General features: G+C 36.0%; 1 protein-coding gene and 1 long non-coding RNA gene across 13 annotated transcripts; both read right to left on the bottom strand.

Annotated features, from left to right (window-relative positions):
- Positions 1–3115: 3115 nt before the first annotated feature.
- LOC125249034 lies at positions 3116–4031 on the bottom strand. Its single transcript, XR_007180478.1, has 2 exons — positions 3564–4031; positions 3116–3264 (listed from the first exon to the last, which is right to left on the bottom strand). It is a non-coding gene; the product is annotated as an uncharacterized LOC125249034 (long non-coding RNA).
- Positions 4032–4782: 751 nt separating this feature from the next.
- On the bottom strand, positions 4783–17154 carry LOC125246570. Of its 12 annotated transcripts, none has more exons than XM_048157594.1 (22): positions 15952–16331; positions 15181–15214; positions 12363–12558; positions 12137–12262; positions 12003–12059; positions 11830–11886; positions 10818–10856; positions 10675–10713; positions 10525–10563; positions 10375–10413; positions 10225–10263; positions 10075–10113; positions 9943–9981; positions 9800–9838; positions 9645–9716; positions 8499–8537; positions 8352–8393; positions 8187–8252; positions 7458–7624; positions 6511–6575; positions 5206–5306; positions 4783–4962 (listed from the first exon to the last, which is right to left on the bottom strand). In XM_048157594.1, exons 1-22 carry the CDS (start codon positions 15972–15974, stop codon positions 4856–4858), a joined length of 1464 nt encoding a protein of 487 aa, XP_048013551.1. In that variant the 5' UTR covers positions 15975–16331; the 3' UTR covers positions 4783–4855. The 12 variants fall into 12 exon arrangements, with proteins under 12 accessions (XP_048013551.1, XP_048013558.1, XP_048013537.1 ...); XM_048157601.1 differs by having other exon boundaries at positions 9645–9701; positions 15952–16330; XM_048157580.1 differs by lacking the exon at positions 15952–16331 and adding an exon at positions 17121–17154 and having other exon boundaries at positions 8352–8537.
- Positions 17155–19240: the final 2086 nt, after the last annotated feature.

Genomic DNA, 19240 nt, shown 5'->3' with positions numbered 1-19240 from the left:
GTGCGGTTATCCCTATTGCTTTTTCTACCACATCTTTTCCTTCCCTTTGCCTCTCTATTAATGTGCTTGGACACAGAGCTCTGTGAACAGCCAGCCTCTTTTGCAATGACCTTTTGTGTCTTGCCTTCCTTGTGCAAGGTGTCAGTGGTCGTCTTTTGGACAACTGTCAAGTCAGCAGATTTCTCCATGATTGTGTAGCCTACAGAACTAGACTGAGAGACCATTTAAAGGCCTTTGCAGGTGTTTTGAGTTAATTAGCTGATTAGAGTGTGGCACCAGGTGTCTTCAATATTGAACCTTTTCACAATATTCTATTTTTCTGAGATACTGAATTTGGGATTTTCCTTAGTTGTCAGGTATAATCATCAAAATTAAATGAAATAAACATTTGAAATATATCAGTCTGTGTGTAATGAATGAATATAATATACAAGTCTCACTTTTTGAATGGAATTAGTGAAATAAATCAACTTTTGATTATATTTTAATTATATGACCAGCACCTGTACATGGTGAGACTTGTGTCTTTAGCTACAATGACTTTCTAGACTCTAAAGTTTCCTTCTGACAAAATCAGCAACACAGATTCTCAATAGTGTGCACTTCAGTGAGTTCGGTTGTTTAGCAAAAGTACAGCAAAACTGTTTGTTGGTGAGTGTGATGGCATTGGCTTTATGGCGTGTTCAAAACATATCAATCATTGAGGTTCAACCAATAGTAGGACGTTGGGGCAGGCCAATGGGGGTCAAGGTTTAGCTTCAGCAGTTACAGTGTTTTCAAGTCATGTCAGAAAGAATGTATTTGAAATGCACATGAACACCAAAATGTATTTAATAGACTAAAAACCCATTAATATACAGTAGTCAACATTTGAAGTAGATCAAAAAAGTTCATCAAAGTTGTCCTTAGAAGGTTTTAGTACAACTTTGATGAAGGGTTTTGATCCGCTTCAAATGTTGACTATTTACAGACATACTGACATAAATATTTTAATTAAACTTTATTTGTAGTTCTTCTTTATTGCACAATGCATATTTCTAAATATTAAACCTAAAATGTGTTTAATATCACTATTAGTAAGGATAGTATGATCACTGTATAATTTAAATGCAAGATTAATATACTTGTGCTAAATTGCTTGCAATAGTTCCACTTTAGCATAATCAAATATACTTAATTATATCTTTAGTTGGACCTCAACACAAAAATACTTGTTCCAGTTTAGCAGACTTTAAGTATACAAATTTAGTATACTAAAAGTACAGTTGCAGGGTATTTATATCAAGTACAGGCAAATGTAAATGCAATTGTAGTACACTTAACATAAAATAAATGTATTTCAAATAGATTTTAGTAGATTTATTTTTCACTAGGGACTATCTTAGATTTCTTCCATATTATTTGGGACCTTTTGTAACAAGAGAAAATGTGATGAAATATTCAACACAACTGGTCTGCACAGGTCTTTAACTCCATGCCTCGTACATTATCAGGGCCTGGACTTTTTTAACATCTATATTTTTAAAAAGATGTTTAACCTTATAAACTTTGATATTTTACTAGATAATGTTTTCTGTTGTAAATCATTGATTTCTGCTCTAAAATCATGATTATCAAACCTCATTTAATTTATCAGCAAAATCCAATGCATTTCAAAATAAAACAGTATTGTTGTACCCTCTGTCAGTACTTTCATAGACTATTTTATGACACTGTAAATATATTTGCAGACTTGCATACACACTGCATGTTTAAGTGTGTGTGTGTGTGTGTGTGTGTGTGTGTGTGATACTCCTGGATGTGTAAACACAGGTTGGGCAGCCAGTAGTTAAATAAGTCTAACTTAGTTTTTTTGACTCCTATTTCTCTTCACCAAAATGCGCTCTAGGTGGTAGTCATTTCGGGATTTGACAAAAATTGTTTTGCAGTTACACTTTGATTAACTGATGATACAGGAAACCACAGACGGGGACTATTACAATTACAATATTAAAAAAATAATAATAATAGTTAAGTCAGTATATATAATAACAATATAAATGCTCAACATGTTTTGGGAACGCTGTAAAAAAGAATGTGATTTTAACGGTAAAATATTGTCAAGTCAAGTCACCTTTATTTATATAGCGCTTTTTACAATGCAGATTGTGTCAAAGCAGCTTTACATTGATAACTGGTATATAATTTTGGCTGCACAGCAGCTCTTAAAGAATAGTGTCAATGCAGGCAGATCAAAGCACTGTTGAATAAATGTCAAGAATACTGTTGAATATCAAATGTCAAGTCAAATGTCAAGTGTCCCCAACTAAGCAAGCGAGGCGACAGCAGCAAGGAACCCAAACTCCAACAGGTGACATCAGGTGGCAAACTGGTGTAAAAATGCTACAAAAAAAAATGTAAATAGGTTAACAGTAAGTTCCCATACAATATACTGGGAAAACTGTAAAGCAAAAGTAAAATGCTGTAAATATTTACAATTTTTAGAAGTAAAAAAGAACAAATCAATGTATAATTTACAGTAAAAAACTGTAAACTGATATTCCCACAATTCCCTGTGTGACACTCCACATTTGAAAGTATTTTGTTTAAATAATCATGTTTCTTAATAGTTTTGTTATCAGTTATGTATTTTATGTTACATCTTCTGTTGCTTAATGAATGTTTATTGCATTATGTAAGTGTTGTGTTACCATGATGGTGTTTTGTGTTTGCATCAATGACTCTGTGCACTTTCTTTATATTAGTATATACTTCAGCTCGTGGATTATATGGTGATTGTCAGTATATGTTAAAGGTACAAAACAGATTTTAGTAATAGTGTGCATTGTTGAATTTACTGGTTTACATTCAAACTTCTAACTGAACCAAAAGTTATGCAAATTTCCCATCACTCACTGAAGAGATGTTTTAATACACATATGTAAATATTTTATTACAGACATTTCTCACACTTTTTAAAACGGCAATGTTTTTCTTTAATTATTTATTACATTCTATAATAACTTTTCCTTTATGCAAAGAAAATTCATACATGTTCGTTTTGATGCAGTAATTTGTTTAATGTTACATGTTTAAGTAATTTGTTTAATGTTAAAAGTACATAAACCAAAGAAGAGCAGAGCAACAAACAAGCTTTATTCAGTATCAGATAGTGTATCATATTGAGTTTCTGCTGGTCTATGACGTTCAGCTGGATTCACTGAAACAGGAAGTAGAAGAGCAGAGGAGACAAGAGCAGGAGGAAGCTTCCCTTATACACTCCATCTAATCAAGACAGCAAGGAAATTCATATTAATTAACACCACACTACTACTACTATCACTACTGCTACTACTAAGAAAACTGCATGTTCATTGTTGATCAATTTAACTTAAAAAAAAAAAATAGAAACTTCATAAGCTTCTCCTTTTCATGCTGCTTTACACTATTTTTTACTACTTTTAATATTGTCCTGCTTATTAACAATCACGTTCATACTGAATTATTGTTGTTTGTAAAATATCATTTTAAATTACTGTGGATGAAATCAAACTGCTAGTGCATGATGAAATAAAGGCCAATACCTGCTGCATTGCAAAGATCAGTGTCACAGCAGCTAATAATCCGTAACCCTCCGTTTTTTTGATGTACAGTCTGTGGTTCACACTCAGGTGCGCACCCTTTAGTTATGATAGACACCTCAGCACTCTTTTAACGCATTGGTTCTACATTTAGTAATTCCAACTGCCCAGCGAGCAAAAAGTCGTCTAGAACACGTCTAAAAGACATAATTGTTAGACCTCCAGAAGACGTCCTCAGAGGAGCCAGAATGAAAGTTTTTTTTACGTCTTTTCTGGACATTGTTTAGACGTCAATTAAAGACGTGTTACAGACATAATTGTTAGACCTCCAGAAGACGTCCTCAGAGGAGCCAGAATGAAAGTTTTTTTTACGTCTTTTCTGGACATTGTTTAGACGTCAATTAAAGACGTGTTACAGACGTAATTGTTAGACCTCCAGAAGACGTCCTCACAGGAGCCAGAATGAAAGTTTTTTTTACGTCTTTTTGGACATTGTTTAGACGTCATTAAAGACGTGTTACAGACGTAATTGTTAGACCTCAGAAGACGTCCTCACAGGAGCCAGAATGAAAGTTTTTTTTTATGTCTTTTCTGGACATTGTTTAGACGTCAATTAAAGACGTGTTACAGACGTAATTGTTAGACCTCCAGAAGACGTCCTCACAGGAGCCAGATTGACCGTTTATTATACATCTTTTCAGGACATTGTATAGACGTCAATTAAAGACATGCTAAAGACCTGATTGTTAGACATCTAAAGGTAGCCAGACTAAAAGTTGTATTAGATGCGTTTTCTGTAGTAGAAATGTTAATTAATGTTCTGTAGTAGACTGTTAAAGACCCACTGAATTCCCAACTGTGCATATTTGCATGGATCCAACTGTAAAAAATGTTTACTTCAAAACAGTGGCAGTTCTCACAGAGAAAAACCCAGTTAATCATTGTTAATGGTTGTCGTGTCATGAAACGTCAGACGATAGACCTAAATAAGATTTTAAAGAATACTGATAATATTGAATATTTAATTGAATAACTGTGTACTGTATAAACTGCATTTTATCAATATAATGGCAATAAACTGCTTACCATTTTCCTGTAAACTGACCACTCCAAGAAATCAACTATTAAAATTCTCAAACTACTTTATTACTAATTTTTTCTGGTGAACAAAACTTCACAGCCTAGAACACAATAACACAAATCTTAAAAGCCAGAACAGAAATTAACACAATTACAAAATATATAAAATGTTGTTAAAACAGTAAAACAATTAACAAAATGTGGCTCCTTAAAGATTAATAGCCACCACCCCCGAGTCTCCCAGGGGCATGTTTCAGGTGATCAGCTGCAGATGATTTTATCTGGGCCTCTGTTGCAGCGGCATCCCATTTCATGACAGCAGCTACAATCAAAGCAAAAAAAATCCACATGTAAAATAAATGGATACAAATGCCACTGTTGTGGTTTAGCTTGCAGCAGAGTGTACATAGTTGAAAATCAAGTACTCTAATCAATTAAATGAAATGGTTATTAAATCACAAATCAAGTAAAACTACATCAAGCCTGATATTAAGCATTCCACACACATACATATACACACATATATACAATTTTTTTTTTTAAATGACCATAATATGAAGCTAACCTTTTATTGCTGAAAACACTGTTTTGTCCTCAAACCGTAATTTTCCTTTTTTACCCTTCCCCTTCATATTGAATTTGGTCATAAGTTGATTGGTGAAGAGCCTAATCCAATCCAAGACAAAAATAATATGCAATTATTACACACACACACTCTCACACACACACACACACACACACACACGTAACATGATTGTCCATGCATGGTGACCGCAGATTGCATTTCTCCAATAAGTTGAATTGCCTCAACTTTTTCCTGCAGGAATTCAAAATCAATGACACAAAAAAACCCTGCATTATGCATAGCCATACTATTTTTACCTTCATCAAATAGCCTGAAAACGACTGATCTGAGAGAGATCTGCCAGATAGTGCTCTCACCGCGCCAGTGAGAATACGGGTGATGCTCTGTTGCTAACTTGCTATGCAGATGATTTAGGTTTGGTTGATGGTAAGTTATACAGTAAACAAACATTACGTTTCCTTCTTCAGTCCTATAAATGCGTGCAACTGTGCCTAGTAGATTTCTAGATGTCTGTAAGAATTAAAGTTAGGACTCTTTGACAATTTAGCACACTTTGCTAACAACTTTCTCATTAATCTCTACACCATATGAGGCGACTAGCTTTTTCACAATTACCAATGTACAAGAATGGTGTTTTGATCTATTGCTTATGTAGTATTTACTTGTATTTTGAAATAAATAAGTTTTGTTTTAAAGTGTTTTGGGGTTGACTTGATATCAAGAAAATAGCAAGGGGAATGTAAACCTAAAGGCCAGCGCCTTGTTGTCAACCTGTACAAGATAGATGGCTATTATTATGGTTTACAAACAGAGTACAGAGTACCCTTTTATGCATTAATTGTGCATCCTGCATATGAACAACATTTACACACTTCTTTATAAATAAAAAATGTAAACATTGGACGATTAATCGGTAATCAGCATTTCTGAGTCTCTTTAAATCAGCATCGGCTCAAAAAAATCCACATCAGTCGGGACCTAGTGCGTATGACATCTCACACGTGGCTTTGACTTAAAACTACATATTTATCCATTTTCATAAAAAAAAAAAAGATAAAACTGTATATCACCATTGAGCCAAAGAACACCAAGATATGATTTTTTATCCATATCGCCAAGCGTAGTCCTGCTCCTTATACTTAAACCATCAACTAAATTCTGTCAACCACCAAATGAAAAATTGGGGACATAAGAAAACCAAAGTAGAGCTGAACTAATATGATCAATTGTTCTGGTCAAATGTCTAAAGACCTATGTCTGTTAAGTAAATGTGTAAATAAATACCTGTCCATCACTTTGTGCGTGCAGTCCTTAACATCTCTCCCCCCCACTCTTGCCAGCTGACAAACCTATGATTAAAAAAAAAAAAAAAAAAAAAACATGAAAAAATATTAAGAGTAAAAAGGTGATAACATTGTATGGATAGAAAAAAGTTCAACCAGTGGGGTCCAGTTGTTTGCTGCCCTGAAAAACTGTCAATTTTAACAATTATATGCATCTGGTCTAGTCTTGAGAAAATTGCAAGCTTTGTTTAATATCACATTTTCCAACAAATTGTATCAGTAGGTAAAATATAAAAATGCAGATTTGCCCAAAAGATCACCTTATTCCTCAAAACAAAACCAAAATGAAAAAAAATATATATATATACAGCTATGGAAAAAAAAAAAAAAAAAAAAATAATATATATATATATATATATATATATATATATATATATATATATATATATATATATATATATATATATTGTAAAATCAGTTATATTAATTTGTCACTATCAATACAGTGTTAATAAAATACATGATTATTCTAATTGCTTAAGGGAGTTGTTTAAAACCTTTTAGTAAACTATACACAATGTTCTCAATGCTGGAGTTCATGTGTAGAGCCCCTGGAGATAATTGGAGCAAAGTTTCACGTTGTTTCTTAGTGTTTTAAAAATACTCGCAGCTCGGCACACAACAAAAACTGTTGCTCGGATGTTGCCATTCCAGATATTTTAACAATCCAACATTTTAATTAAAAGATATAGACTAAAGTTTGATCAGAAATAAGAGTTTTATTATAATAAGCAAAACTTATCAGTTACCTAAGAGATCAGATGTGTACCCTACCGCTACAGATGTGTACTGAAGTGAAAAGCTAAAATGATTAAGACCTGTTTTCCGGTACAAACACTCAGCGTTCCGCATAACCCCATTTGGCATTAGAGGTTGAAAACATCTTACCAAGGTTTCAAATTTGTGTGGTTCCAGAAGAGAAGCCTCCTCCCTCTGGAACTCTTCCAAGGTGTCCATCTTCTTTATTTCAATTCCAGATTGAGGTACGCTCCTCTGCATTTTTCTGACTTCATCAGTGAGAGTCACCAGCTTTGTAAGAACGATTTTCTGGAACTCTGGCAATAATGAGAAATTAAGAAAAAAATTATTACTCACTATAATCATGGTTCTCTGATAAAAGCAAGCATTTCAGCCTTTCAGTAAAAGAATGCTTGGCTTGCTCAGTCGGGGGCACTGAAATTTCAACTATATTACTGATCTGTCCGCATTGTCACTATATGATAATTGAACTGAGCTGATGACATCACTGTTTTCTCCAGAGCAGCTGTACAGCCTAATCAAATTCTGTTGCATTATTTTCTGGTTTAACACTGTGAAGCAGCTTTGTAACAATCTGCACTGTAAAAAGTGCTATATAAATAAAGGTGACATGACTTGCTCTCTTGTAATCCCAGAAAAATTTATAATTATTCAATTAGCTAGTTTTATTAACATTTTATTCAAAAGGGAAACCTTAACCGTTTTTCATTAAAAAAAAAAAAAATTATTAAGAGATTGTTCTAAACTAAATGTCATAAATGCCAAAGTCTGATTTACCAAACAGTTACAAAGGGAATGCAATGTTATAATACACAAGTTATTAGTCTGGGTGTCACATGAAAATATTATTGTACTTACTCGCTTCTGACAGCGGGAACGTGGTTGGCACATCCCTATTGGAAATGGACCTTGCATGTGAAAGACCTAAGCAGGAAAGAAAAAAAAAAAGTGTGTGAAGCGATCAATATATTTTGAACATATGTACAATGTGCCTCATTGAGTGATACAACCAATGGCATTCACCATCCATGGACCTGCTCTCCACAGCCTGGGACCTGGGTACACCTGATAAACCCAAACCACCAACATTAGTCAGTCCAGTAACAATAGTATTCTTCATGCTAATTTGACATTCAATAAGAGAAGCCAAATGTAACTGGCAATACTCACGACTACTTGAACTGTCCCGGCTCACAGACCTGGAGGAACCTGAGCAGCCCAGATTTAGCCATCATCAATAGTGCTAATGACCTATAGGGCTGTGACGGTGGCAAATTTTTACCACCGCGGTGGTAAATCACCGACAACCGCCGGTGTTGCGGTGGTGGGGTCCGAAGGGGGCGGGGTTTGGTTTTATATATAGGCTATATATATATATTATAACATCAGAGGTTGCTTTAGACTTGCGTTTCACCGTCATTTTGATGGGCAGGATCGTAAAAAAAATCCATCATAATCAATAATTACTCGTCATTTTAATTTTTATATTTTAATAAGACATTTAATAGCTTCTGATTTCGTCCACATTTTCATTTTTATTCACGAACTTACAGGATAAGCAAATAGGCATAGGCTATGCGTTTATTTATATTATGAAAAGAAAGTTGATCAAAGACTGCGTCACTTTCAGTTTCCATCTTGAACACGTCGCGGATTGTGAGTGAATGTGATTATCCTTTCCTCTTTACTACTGTACAGAATGAAATAAACATGAATGAAAATAAAAAAAATATGTTGAAAGATAAAGTAGCTTACCGAAATCTGTATCACATCAGTTCAATCAGTATTGCAAATAATGTCACGTAACAATATACCTCAGAAAAGCCATTCGTTGACCATAAACTCATAGTCAGCAAGAAAAATAACAAAACTTAATTATGTAAGTAAGCATAAGTAATTTATTACTTTAAAATTGACTTAAACTAGGGTGCTTCGTCTGTGTGTAATCAAACAACGCATCGTTTTCATTTTATTCTGGAGACTGAACTCGCTCTCTGAGCCACACTGGAGCGCACTCACCACCTACTGGACAGGGAGTGGGAATTACAGTTACAAGCTACATAATCTGTCAAAATGACGGACGGGCTGCAGATTTTTTTTCCGTCACTGCTAAAAAAAATTCCATCAAAGACGGAACATTTTCGGTTAACGCGATCTCTGAGATATATAAATATATATTATATATGATGTCACACTACCGCCGGTGACACTCCACGACCGCGGTGGCGCGGTTGTCACGCCTACCGTCACAGCCCTAATGACCTATGCTGATTTGATATGCAATAAGACAAGCCAACTGCGACTGGCTATACTTACAACTACTTGAACTGTCCCGGCCCACGGACCTGGACCTGGATCTGGACCTTGACGAACCTGTGCAACCCAATACTGAAACATCAGTTTTTCATGATCAATAGTGCTACTGATCTGCATGCTGATTTGATATTTTAAAAATGAGAAGTTAAACTCACCACTAGTAGAACTGTCGCGGTCCACAGTCCTGGATGTACCTAAGCAATGGAGAGCAGAAAATCAGTCACAAACATAAGTCAGTCATGAACAACAGTCCTAGTGACCTGCCTGCAATATTCAGCAATTGAAAGGATATACTCACGACTAGTTGACTTGTCCTGGCCCACAGACCTGGGTGAACCTAAACAAAGCAGAGCAGCAACATCAGTCAACAATGATCAAAAGTGTTACTGACCTTCATGCTGATAATCTAAAAATGAAAACCTAAACTCACCACTACTTGGCCTGTTGCGACCCACAGACTTGGGTGTACCTAAGCAATGGAGAGCAGAAACATCAGTCACAAACATCAGTCAGTCATGATCAATAGTGCTACTGATCTGCATGCTGATTTGATAATCTAAAACTGAAAACCTAAACTCACCACTACTTGGCCTGTTACGACCCACAGACTTGGGTGTACCTAAGCAATGGAGAGCAGAAACGTCAGACAAAAACATCAGTCAGTCATGATCAATAGTGCTACTGATCTGCATGCTGATTTGATATTTTAAAAATGAGAAGTTAAACTCACCACTACTTGACCTGTTACGATCCACAGACTTGGGTGTACCTAAGCAATGGAGAGCAGAAACATCAGTCACAAACATCAGTCAGTCATGATCAATAGTGCTACTGATCTGCATGCTGATTTGATATTTTAAAAATGAGAAGTTAAACTCACCACTACTTGACCTGTTACGATCCACAGACTTGGGTGTACCTAAGCAATGGAGAGCAGAAACGTCAGACAAAAACATCAGTCAGTCATGATCAATAGTGCTACTGATCTGCATGCTGATTTGATATTTTAAAAATGAGAAGTTAAACTCACCACTACTTGACCTGTTACGATCCACAGACTTGGGTGTACCTAAGCAATGGAGAGCAGAAACATCAGTCACAAACATAAGTCAGTCATGAACAATAGTCCTAGTGACCTGCCTGCAATATTCAGCAATGAAAGGATATACTCACGAATAGTTGACTTTTCCTGGCCCACAGACCTGGGTGAACCTAAACAAACCAAATCGGAAACGTCAGTCAGTCATGATCAGTAGTAGGTAGGGCTGCGCAATTAATCACAATTTTATCAAAATCGCAATATGAACTAGCGCAATATCCAAATTGCAGTGGGGGTGCAATTTTTGTTAAATGCAAAATGTCATACCATTCTAAAATAAAGTATTGTGGTGCTGCAGAGACATCCCGGCCTACAAATAGAGACTTCTCGCAAAAAAAAAAAAAAAAAAAAACCCACTTCAATCTTTTTTTAAATATTTTACAGTGAAAATAATGATATGATAATGTTCATATAATCATATAATAATGATCATATCACAATCGCAATATCAGTCAAAGTCATTTCAATTAGATATTTTACTAATATTGTGTGATCACAGTAGTGATTACAGGAGAAGAGTGGCATTAGCCTTGAGTAAGAGGGAGGTATAAAAACCAAAGGATTGTTATGGTTGGTGGCCACAGTCTGCAGCCACTCATTGTTTGACTGTTTCTTGCAAGAAAATAAATCTTTATAAAGACAACTGGAAAAGGTTTGTCTCTTATTTAGCGATCAATTGAATTTTTTCCACAGCAGCCATTGGCATTGCGGCTAAAGCTATTGTTATGTTATGAAATCGTTTCGGCTGTGCTTTCGAACATGCTGTAATTGTGCTAACCGATCACCGCTAGCCTTTATAGCCGCTTCAATACACTTGTTAGATAATGTTTCAGTACAAGATTGACAATGCATAATAGTACAGTAATAAAAAGTAATGGCTGCATTTGAGCATTAAATATTCGAATATATAAAAAAAATGAAATTTGAATGGTATTAAATTGGAAGATTGACAGCTCTACTCGCCACGATTTGATCTGATGCAACCCAATGACAACAAAGACAGACAAAGTTTAATAAAATTACAAATACTTAACTTAAAATTTAAATCTGGTTAAAATGTGCATGTCACCTTAGCAATCAACTCACCATTCTTTGACATTTTGATTGGTGGGGTGGGAAAGACTGGAATTTCGGGACTGGCATCTGATCAGTAAATAAGGGGTATAAAAAAAAATTAATATACAGTTTACTTGATTTTGTACTGAGCACAGGCAACATTTCAATACATTCAATTAATGCCACAAGAAACATTTCTGTACCTCCTTTCCTCTCTTCTTTATCCTCCCCCTCAGCAGTCGCCTCAGACAGGTCAGATCCTTTGAATAATAAAACACGTTCCAATTGTAACGCGAGTATGCATGTTTTCACTATTCAGCCAATGATAGGGGCATACCTTCAACATAATCTTCAAAAGTTTTAGTTTTTTTCATCCTCTTTCGCACTATAACCTCTTCGTCTTCATCTTCACATTGTTCAGCATGGCTGGTTTGATCATATTCCTCACACTCATGGAGACTTTCTGCAAAGACAGCATGCATGTCATCAAAGCTTATATCAATGTCTTGTCCACATAACTTCTCAAATTTGTTTTACCATGGTATCAAAATATGAGAGGTTACCTGCGGTAAATTTCACTTTCAACAATGGGAACATATCCCAGTCATCCTTAGGGGCCACATGGTTTTCAAAACAATATTTTGCCCTTGTCTTTGGCCACCGAAGGGTTTTCTCAGCTACATTAACCCAGGCATCAGGGATGGTCCCCTCCATTTCCTTCCCATTTTCATTCCAAACGGCTCTGACAAAAAGCATAACCTGCAACAAAAATTAATATATTAAAAAATGAAAGTTTTTAAACACACACACCAGTATATTTCCAACATACTTTTTGACTTGCCAATCTTCAACATGAATGTTCAATGCCATGCCGCAGAGGAATCATGACAGAGCCATTGTTGTAAGGTAGACAGGCTACTTTTCGACTGAGGTCTTCTTCCTTGAGTTCTTTTCTTTTGAATCTACGGCTATGCCCTATGTAACCAATGTTCAAGAGCTTTGACAGACATGGTTTGTCAAACAGATTGACAGTGTGTCTCTGTTTTATCACATCGCAAACAACCGTCCCATCTCCCCTCCTCTCTTGAACAAAAGCAAACCTCTCATCTTTCAAAAGGAAGCAGCTGTCTCTCATTTTTGTTGAAATGTACATTTTGGGCTTCGCCTTAGACTGTGCACTGGAATTCCCCTGGGCATGTTCAATTTCGACCAGTCGTTTGGACACCTGCGCTAATGGATTTTGGCCAGTCCTGACCAATCTTTTGATCTGCTGCAAATAATTCTCATATGGAAAGCAACATATGTCATTTAAAGAGCATTTGAAACGAGAGACATCTTCATGGATGTGTAACAGGGCATGCACATTGTACACAGCAAATGTTTTTCCATAGAGTGCAGGGCAGCTAGACACAAAGTGCCTCATCAGTTCAGAAGAAAAATCCAAATAGGCAGCTCTTGTCACGTCATCCGAGTCCAGCATGATGGATACTGCCACGGTCAATGTCACAAAATGAGCATACAGCTGTGAAGAGACAGTATTTTTGAGTACTATGGGTCCCGTGTAAAGAAGAAACTGACGGAACTCTGTGGCTTTCCACCTGTCCAACTCCTGAAGGCCACGGGGCTGTCGCGCAAACTCGCTGGGCATATGGCCTCGTAGCATGTTCAGTTTTTGTGATATTTCAATTTTCTGTCTCACAGAGAGCCTACACAGTTTTGGGCCTCTAGTCAGATACACCAGCAGCCGCCTAACAACACCCAAGCAAATCGTATGCATATAGTCTAACACAAAGGCACTGACACAGGGAATCCCAGCAGCTATTAAAGGGCTAGACCCATTTTGATGGCGGGAATACTCTATCTGACTAAATGCTTCATCTGTGCGCAAGATGGATGTCAACTGATTGAAGACGACTCTTCTTTCGACATACTGGCCTTTCACTTGGCACCTCTCACAACTGTCATATGCAGTATGACCTTTAATGCATTTTAAATATGCTCTTGCCGGTGCATCACAAACAAAGGTATGAATATTTACTGCAAACTTTTTGCCACGAATCACCAGGCCATTCTGTTGGAGATTATTGAACTCCTCCAAAAAGTCATGGAGATAATCATCAAGGGGCTCAGGCTTGCTTTCCCCACAGTATAATGCCACAATAAATGGATTGAAATTGTTAAATTTCACCAGTATTGGCCAGAACTGGATTTTGCTACTTTTAAAGATTGGTAGTCCATCAATGTTGACATCTAAACTGACCGTACTGTGTTGTTGCCTGAAAGCATCATTTTGACACAGTATATAGGAAATGCCGCCCTCCAAGCCATTGTATATATACTGTCCATTGCATTTTGAATGGCTGTCAATGACTTGAGGGGTGGCTAGTAATGTGCGGGAATCTTTGGGGAGTACATGTCCATGATCCCTTAGCATTTGCAATAATTCATTTAGGGACCTATTAGTAATTTGGTGTCTTGTACTCCACTCTCGCAAGTCATTGCCTAGGTTTCTAACTTGGGCCTCTGGTTCGGGATTCAAAATCTCCACATCTGAGTCACACATTCCAATGTCTGTGTCAAAGTCTGAACCATCAGTGGTCACAATGGTGCTGTGGTCATCAGTATTGCTTCCACCATCATCATTGGTTGTTTCCTTTCTGTCATTTGTCATGACTGCGTTGTTGATTGTCACTGCATTGTCGTTTTCAGACAGGAGAAGTTCATTGATATCTGCTTTACGTTTTCTCCACATTCTTAAATAAGCCATCTGTAACCATAAAAAAGTTGAAAGTCTCATAACAAAATCCAGTAATATTAATTATTTTGCGTGCACACACACTAGAGATGTGCCTTGTCCTGTTTTTATATGCAGATACTGATTGTTGATCATCAATTAGCACTATCTGCCGATAAAGGGCAGATATCTTTGGTTTTGTGTTGTTTTGTTAAAGCAGCTATGTATACATGTATGTGTGTCTACCATATACAAACATATATATTATATATATATATATATATATATATATATATATATATATATATATATACACACACACACACACGGGGTGTGTGAAAAAGAATTGATTCAACTACAACTCAACTACAGATTCAAAATCGATTCATAGAATTCAAAAAATCAATTCATATTTATTTTTATTTTAATATATTGTATGTCTATTGCAATCACATGATAGATACTATATTGATCCCCAAGGTGAAATTCAAGGTCCCAGTCAAAAGTCTGGGGTCACTTAGAAATTTCCATTCCACTCCATTATAGACAGAATACCAGCTGAGATCAGTTGCATATGTATGTAAGTACTTTGGAGACTTTGTGTTGAAATAACATTGAGACAAAGGAGGCAGAGGACAAATACTCACTTCTCTTGGTAGCTGCTCTGATGAATGAGGGATTCTAATAAAAGATAAAAGAGAGACGAGAGAAAGGAGGGGAGGGGAGGAATTAATTAGCATGGGTCACATTTCAGTTACTTCATTTAATTTTATACGACAACATAGCCTGATTCTGGTCTTTGAACCAAGTATCTTGGTCTTTGAACCATGTCAGCGTGGACGCTATACAATCAGCTAACATGAGTCTGACACTTTAAACTAAAATTCGATTACTTTTTTTTGTCTTTAACGGGTGATAAAACCGTTTGTCTCTGGTGTTCAGACAGCTAATCAGGGGCATAAATTTCATCTGACAGGAGGGGACAATAAAAATAAAATTTCTTAAATGCAATTTTTGAAGGGGGCGCAAATAATACAGCCAAAATTTTACTTATAAAAAATATATGTTGTGTTACACAGAAGACCTACTATTATTAGTGTAGCATGGGGACTGCCAATATGCTCACAGTTTCTCTTTGGTTCAATGAAAAAACTGACTAAACTGGCCAAAATATTCTTCTTCAAAATCTTATATATTATATTTTTAAAGTTGTTTACAACCAAGTCACCAAAATACCATGAATACACACTGAACATAACCCAACACAACAGTAAATCTATTAGCCTTATTACAGTTCACATATTCTTATCACAATGTTAATTGTTGTTGGTGTGGATGACTTAGTATCCAACAAGCTATGGTAAACAAGCTACCAAACAAGCTAGGTAACATTATAATCGCTAAAATAGCGGACTCACAGAAAAAAATCACCAGTTATCATCTTTTTTTGTTGTTGTTGTTGTTGTTATGACTAATTACTCAGCACCGTCAGCATTAAAGAGAAAATAATCACTTCATCCTATGTTTTTGAATAAAATAGCCTTGCCGATTTACAGGAACCAAGGTCCCTTTCCCTTTTTTATTCTATAGTCTTTGCTGGAACTCATCTGTTCTCTCCCGCCGGCGCCGCCGGACTTCTACAGAATCTACACACACACAGACAAGTGTGACGTGCGCGGTGGACAAACCACTGTGAGGCAAGGGAGGGGTGACTCAAAATGTTTCTAAACTTAAAACGCCCGTTTGCGTTTGCATTGCTTTACTTGCATCGTTATTTTAAGTTTATATAATTTAATTACAATACTTAGCGTGATTATTAATTATTTTTTTCATTTTTTTTTGGCGGGGGGGGGGGGGGATACCCCCCTGCCCCCCGCGATTTACGCCCCTGGTATCAAATAAAAGTGTAACTTCTTACGTTTCTAACCATATAAAGTTTAAATAATTAATTTCTTTTTTTTTTTTTTTTTTACTGTGGCCGTAAAATGAGCGCCACAACCCATAGCTTTTGACGCTAAGGTATTATCTTAAGTCGGACACTCATCTCACCTTCTTTGCGCATCCAGCTTTATTTGTGTTATTTTTTTTTTTTTAGCTTGCTTTAGCTTTATTTTAGGTCTAGGATACTGCCGTTGGTATTTACACATGTGCCTCATTTCCGTCCTTCATAGCTAACGTTAACATTTTCCTTTGCTAGTGTAACCCGTGTGGCTCGCTTATGCCCAGCGTTATGTGCGGCCAGCGACAGCGGGTATTAAAACTTGGTCTGCGTTGTGTTACGTTGTGTGGATGCAGAAACAGACACGGGACAGCCGATTCATTTTTACTGTTTATCAGAGACAAATAAGCAGCCTCAGATTGAGTGGCCCTTATAACACTCTATAAAACAAATGGTGCACCTCCATTACCATGTGCTGGTCTCACATAAAAGACAGAAATATACCTCAATGAACGTAACATGACGAAAATAATCCCAAGGATAGATAGAATAGTACTTTATACATAAGTTTGGGTGGAAATACCAATATAAAAGATATAATTAAAATAAGGATTACATAAAATTAACAGGATGACAAAAGAAACCTACCTCTTCCTTTGAATCACGTTTCAAAAGGGAAGAGGAGGAGTTAGGACAGGAAATTAGGTCATACTGTGACCATGCAACACTTAAAGGAGAAGCGCACCTTTAGATCAGGTATCATAAAAACATAAAAGAATTATATGTTTGAATTTGTGTGAATTATAACAATATGTAGTTGTATACTTTGTATACCTGTTACACTAGCAAGCATGTAGACTTGGAGGAAAAAACATTTGAATGATGACTTAGATGGACCAACTGGGACTAACGAAAAATACTTTATAATAAAATTTCGGGAATCACTCACTATTAGTTTACCAATATTACAAAAATACTTACAAACTCCTTGGTGGGGACGGCAAGTACAACACGAGGCAGGAAAGCGCGAAACAGCCTAAGTTCCAGGTGCGGACTGCAGTCACATATCCGTCCGCCACAGAACTGAAGAAACTTGTATTCCGAGCATGTTTGATCAATAAAAAAACTCAGTACCATGTTATAAAAGTTTTTAAATTTATTCAAAACAATGTCTACTTAACACAGTCCCGATTTTTTATTATCACCAGGGCCCGGTTTTTCAAAAGTAATCCACTAGGATTTTGGATAACGGATTGGATCAAATCTTGAAAATGTGTTTTTCAAAAGAAAAAATGGATTACATAATCGGATCACATAATCCAATCTTGGTTTTGATCTGGATCAAACCTTTAGTTTGGGTTTTTCAGAACTTTTTTGTAGGATTTGGATCACTTTGATCCAAAAAATCTGGATTAAACTGATCCCATCAGAAGGGTGGATTCAGCGTGGATTTCATGGCCAAAATGTAATGAAAACTTTAAAAATGTATCAAATAATACTATATTTGGATCATGCAGTATCTTACAAGATATCCTATTTATTCATAAGGTTTTAATTTTATTTGTTCATCCGTCATGCTACAGTGATTAGGTAGGCTTTAACGTATTCAGCCTTTCAGTATTGGCCTACAGCAAAGTAGAAAGAGTTTGGCCTCATAAAATAATCCCCCAAACAGCTGTCAAAATTGAGCAAAAACAATAAATTTTATTCTGTCACTAATTGATATATATATACATCACAATCGAAAATATTTTTGTTTTTAGAATATTTATTAGTGATGCATGCAATGATTACAGAATAACCAAAAAAATGCAAAGAATGGCAATCACTGATTTTTGAAATCCAAAACAAATCCAAATCAGAAATAGTGTCTAACTATTGCGTCCCTTGTTGCACGTCCTGTTTGCTCATTCTGGCAGAGGAACAACTGACTCTGACCAAACTGCAGCAAACCAAGGCCAGACTTGAGATCCACCTCCTAAAGGCTACGCTCAGACAAGCTGGTCTCTCCACATCAGATGAGGAAGTCTGAAATTATTGTGGAGTATTTGACATTGTCTTTTTTTTTTTAATTCAATACATCTATACTTGATACTTGTTATAAATATCCTCAATGTACAGTGTTTGTGTTGTAGGTCTCAGATGAGCGGACTGCTGGAAGAGGATGGGGTGGGGTTTTTCTTGTTTTTAGTTTTTTATAAATGTGTGTGTTTTCATTTCAAATAAAAATAAACTTATATTGACCCCACACTGGCTATTCTACTTGTTGCTCTTTATATATAGTTCTACAATGTGATTTCTTATCCTGTTTGAGCACTGGTTGGGATCAGTTTAATCCAGATTTTTTGGATCAAAGTGATCCAAATCCTACAAAAAAGTTCTGAAAAACCCAAACTAAAGGTTTGATCCAGATCAAAACCAAGATTGGATTACGTGATCTAATCCGATTATGTAATCCGTTTTTTCTTTTGAAAAACACATTTTCAAGATTTGATCCAATCCGTTATCCAAAATCCTAGTGGATTACTTTTGAAAAACCGGGCCCAGGTGAAGAAATTTGTCTTGGACAATCATGGACCACCATTGTCATTCAATTCATCAACAACATCAACACATCAACATTCACATTCCAATCGCAAAACAGCAAATACATCCACAACAGTACACAAGTCAAGTTAATCACATTAATTATGATTCAAATATATTGCAAAAAAAAACTAAAAATGTGCTAAAAAGTATTGCCCCTCTCCCTATAGCCTGCTCATTTA

Source organism: Megalobrama amblycephala, linkage group LG1, assembly GCF_018812025.1.
Source record: "Megalobrama amblycephala isolate DHTTF-2021 linkage group LG1, ASM1881202v1, whole genome shotgun sequence".
Lineage (NCBI taxonomy): Eukaryota > Metazoa > Chordata > Actinopteri > Cypriniformes > Xenocyprididae > Megalobrama > Megalobrama amblycephala.
Note: the sequence above shows the minus strand (reverse complement) of the source record. Positions and strands in the feature narration are given on the sequence as shown.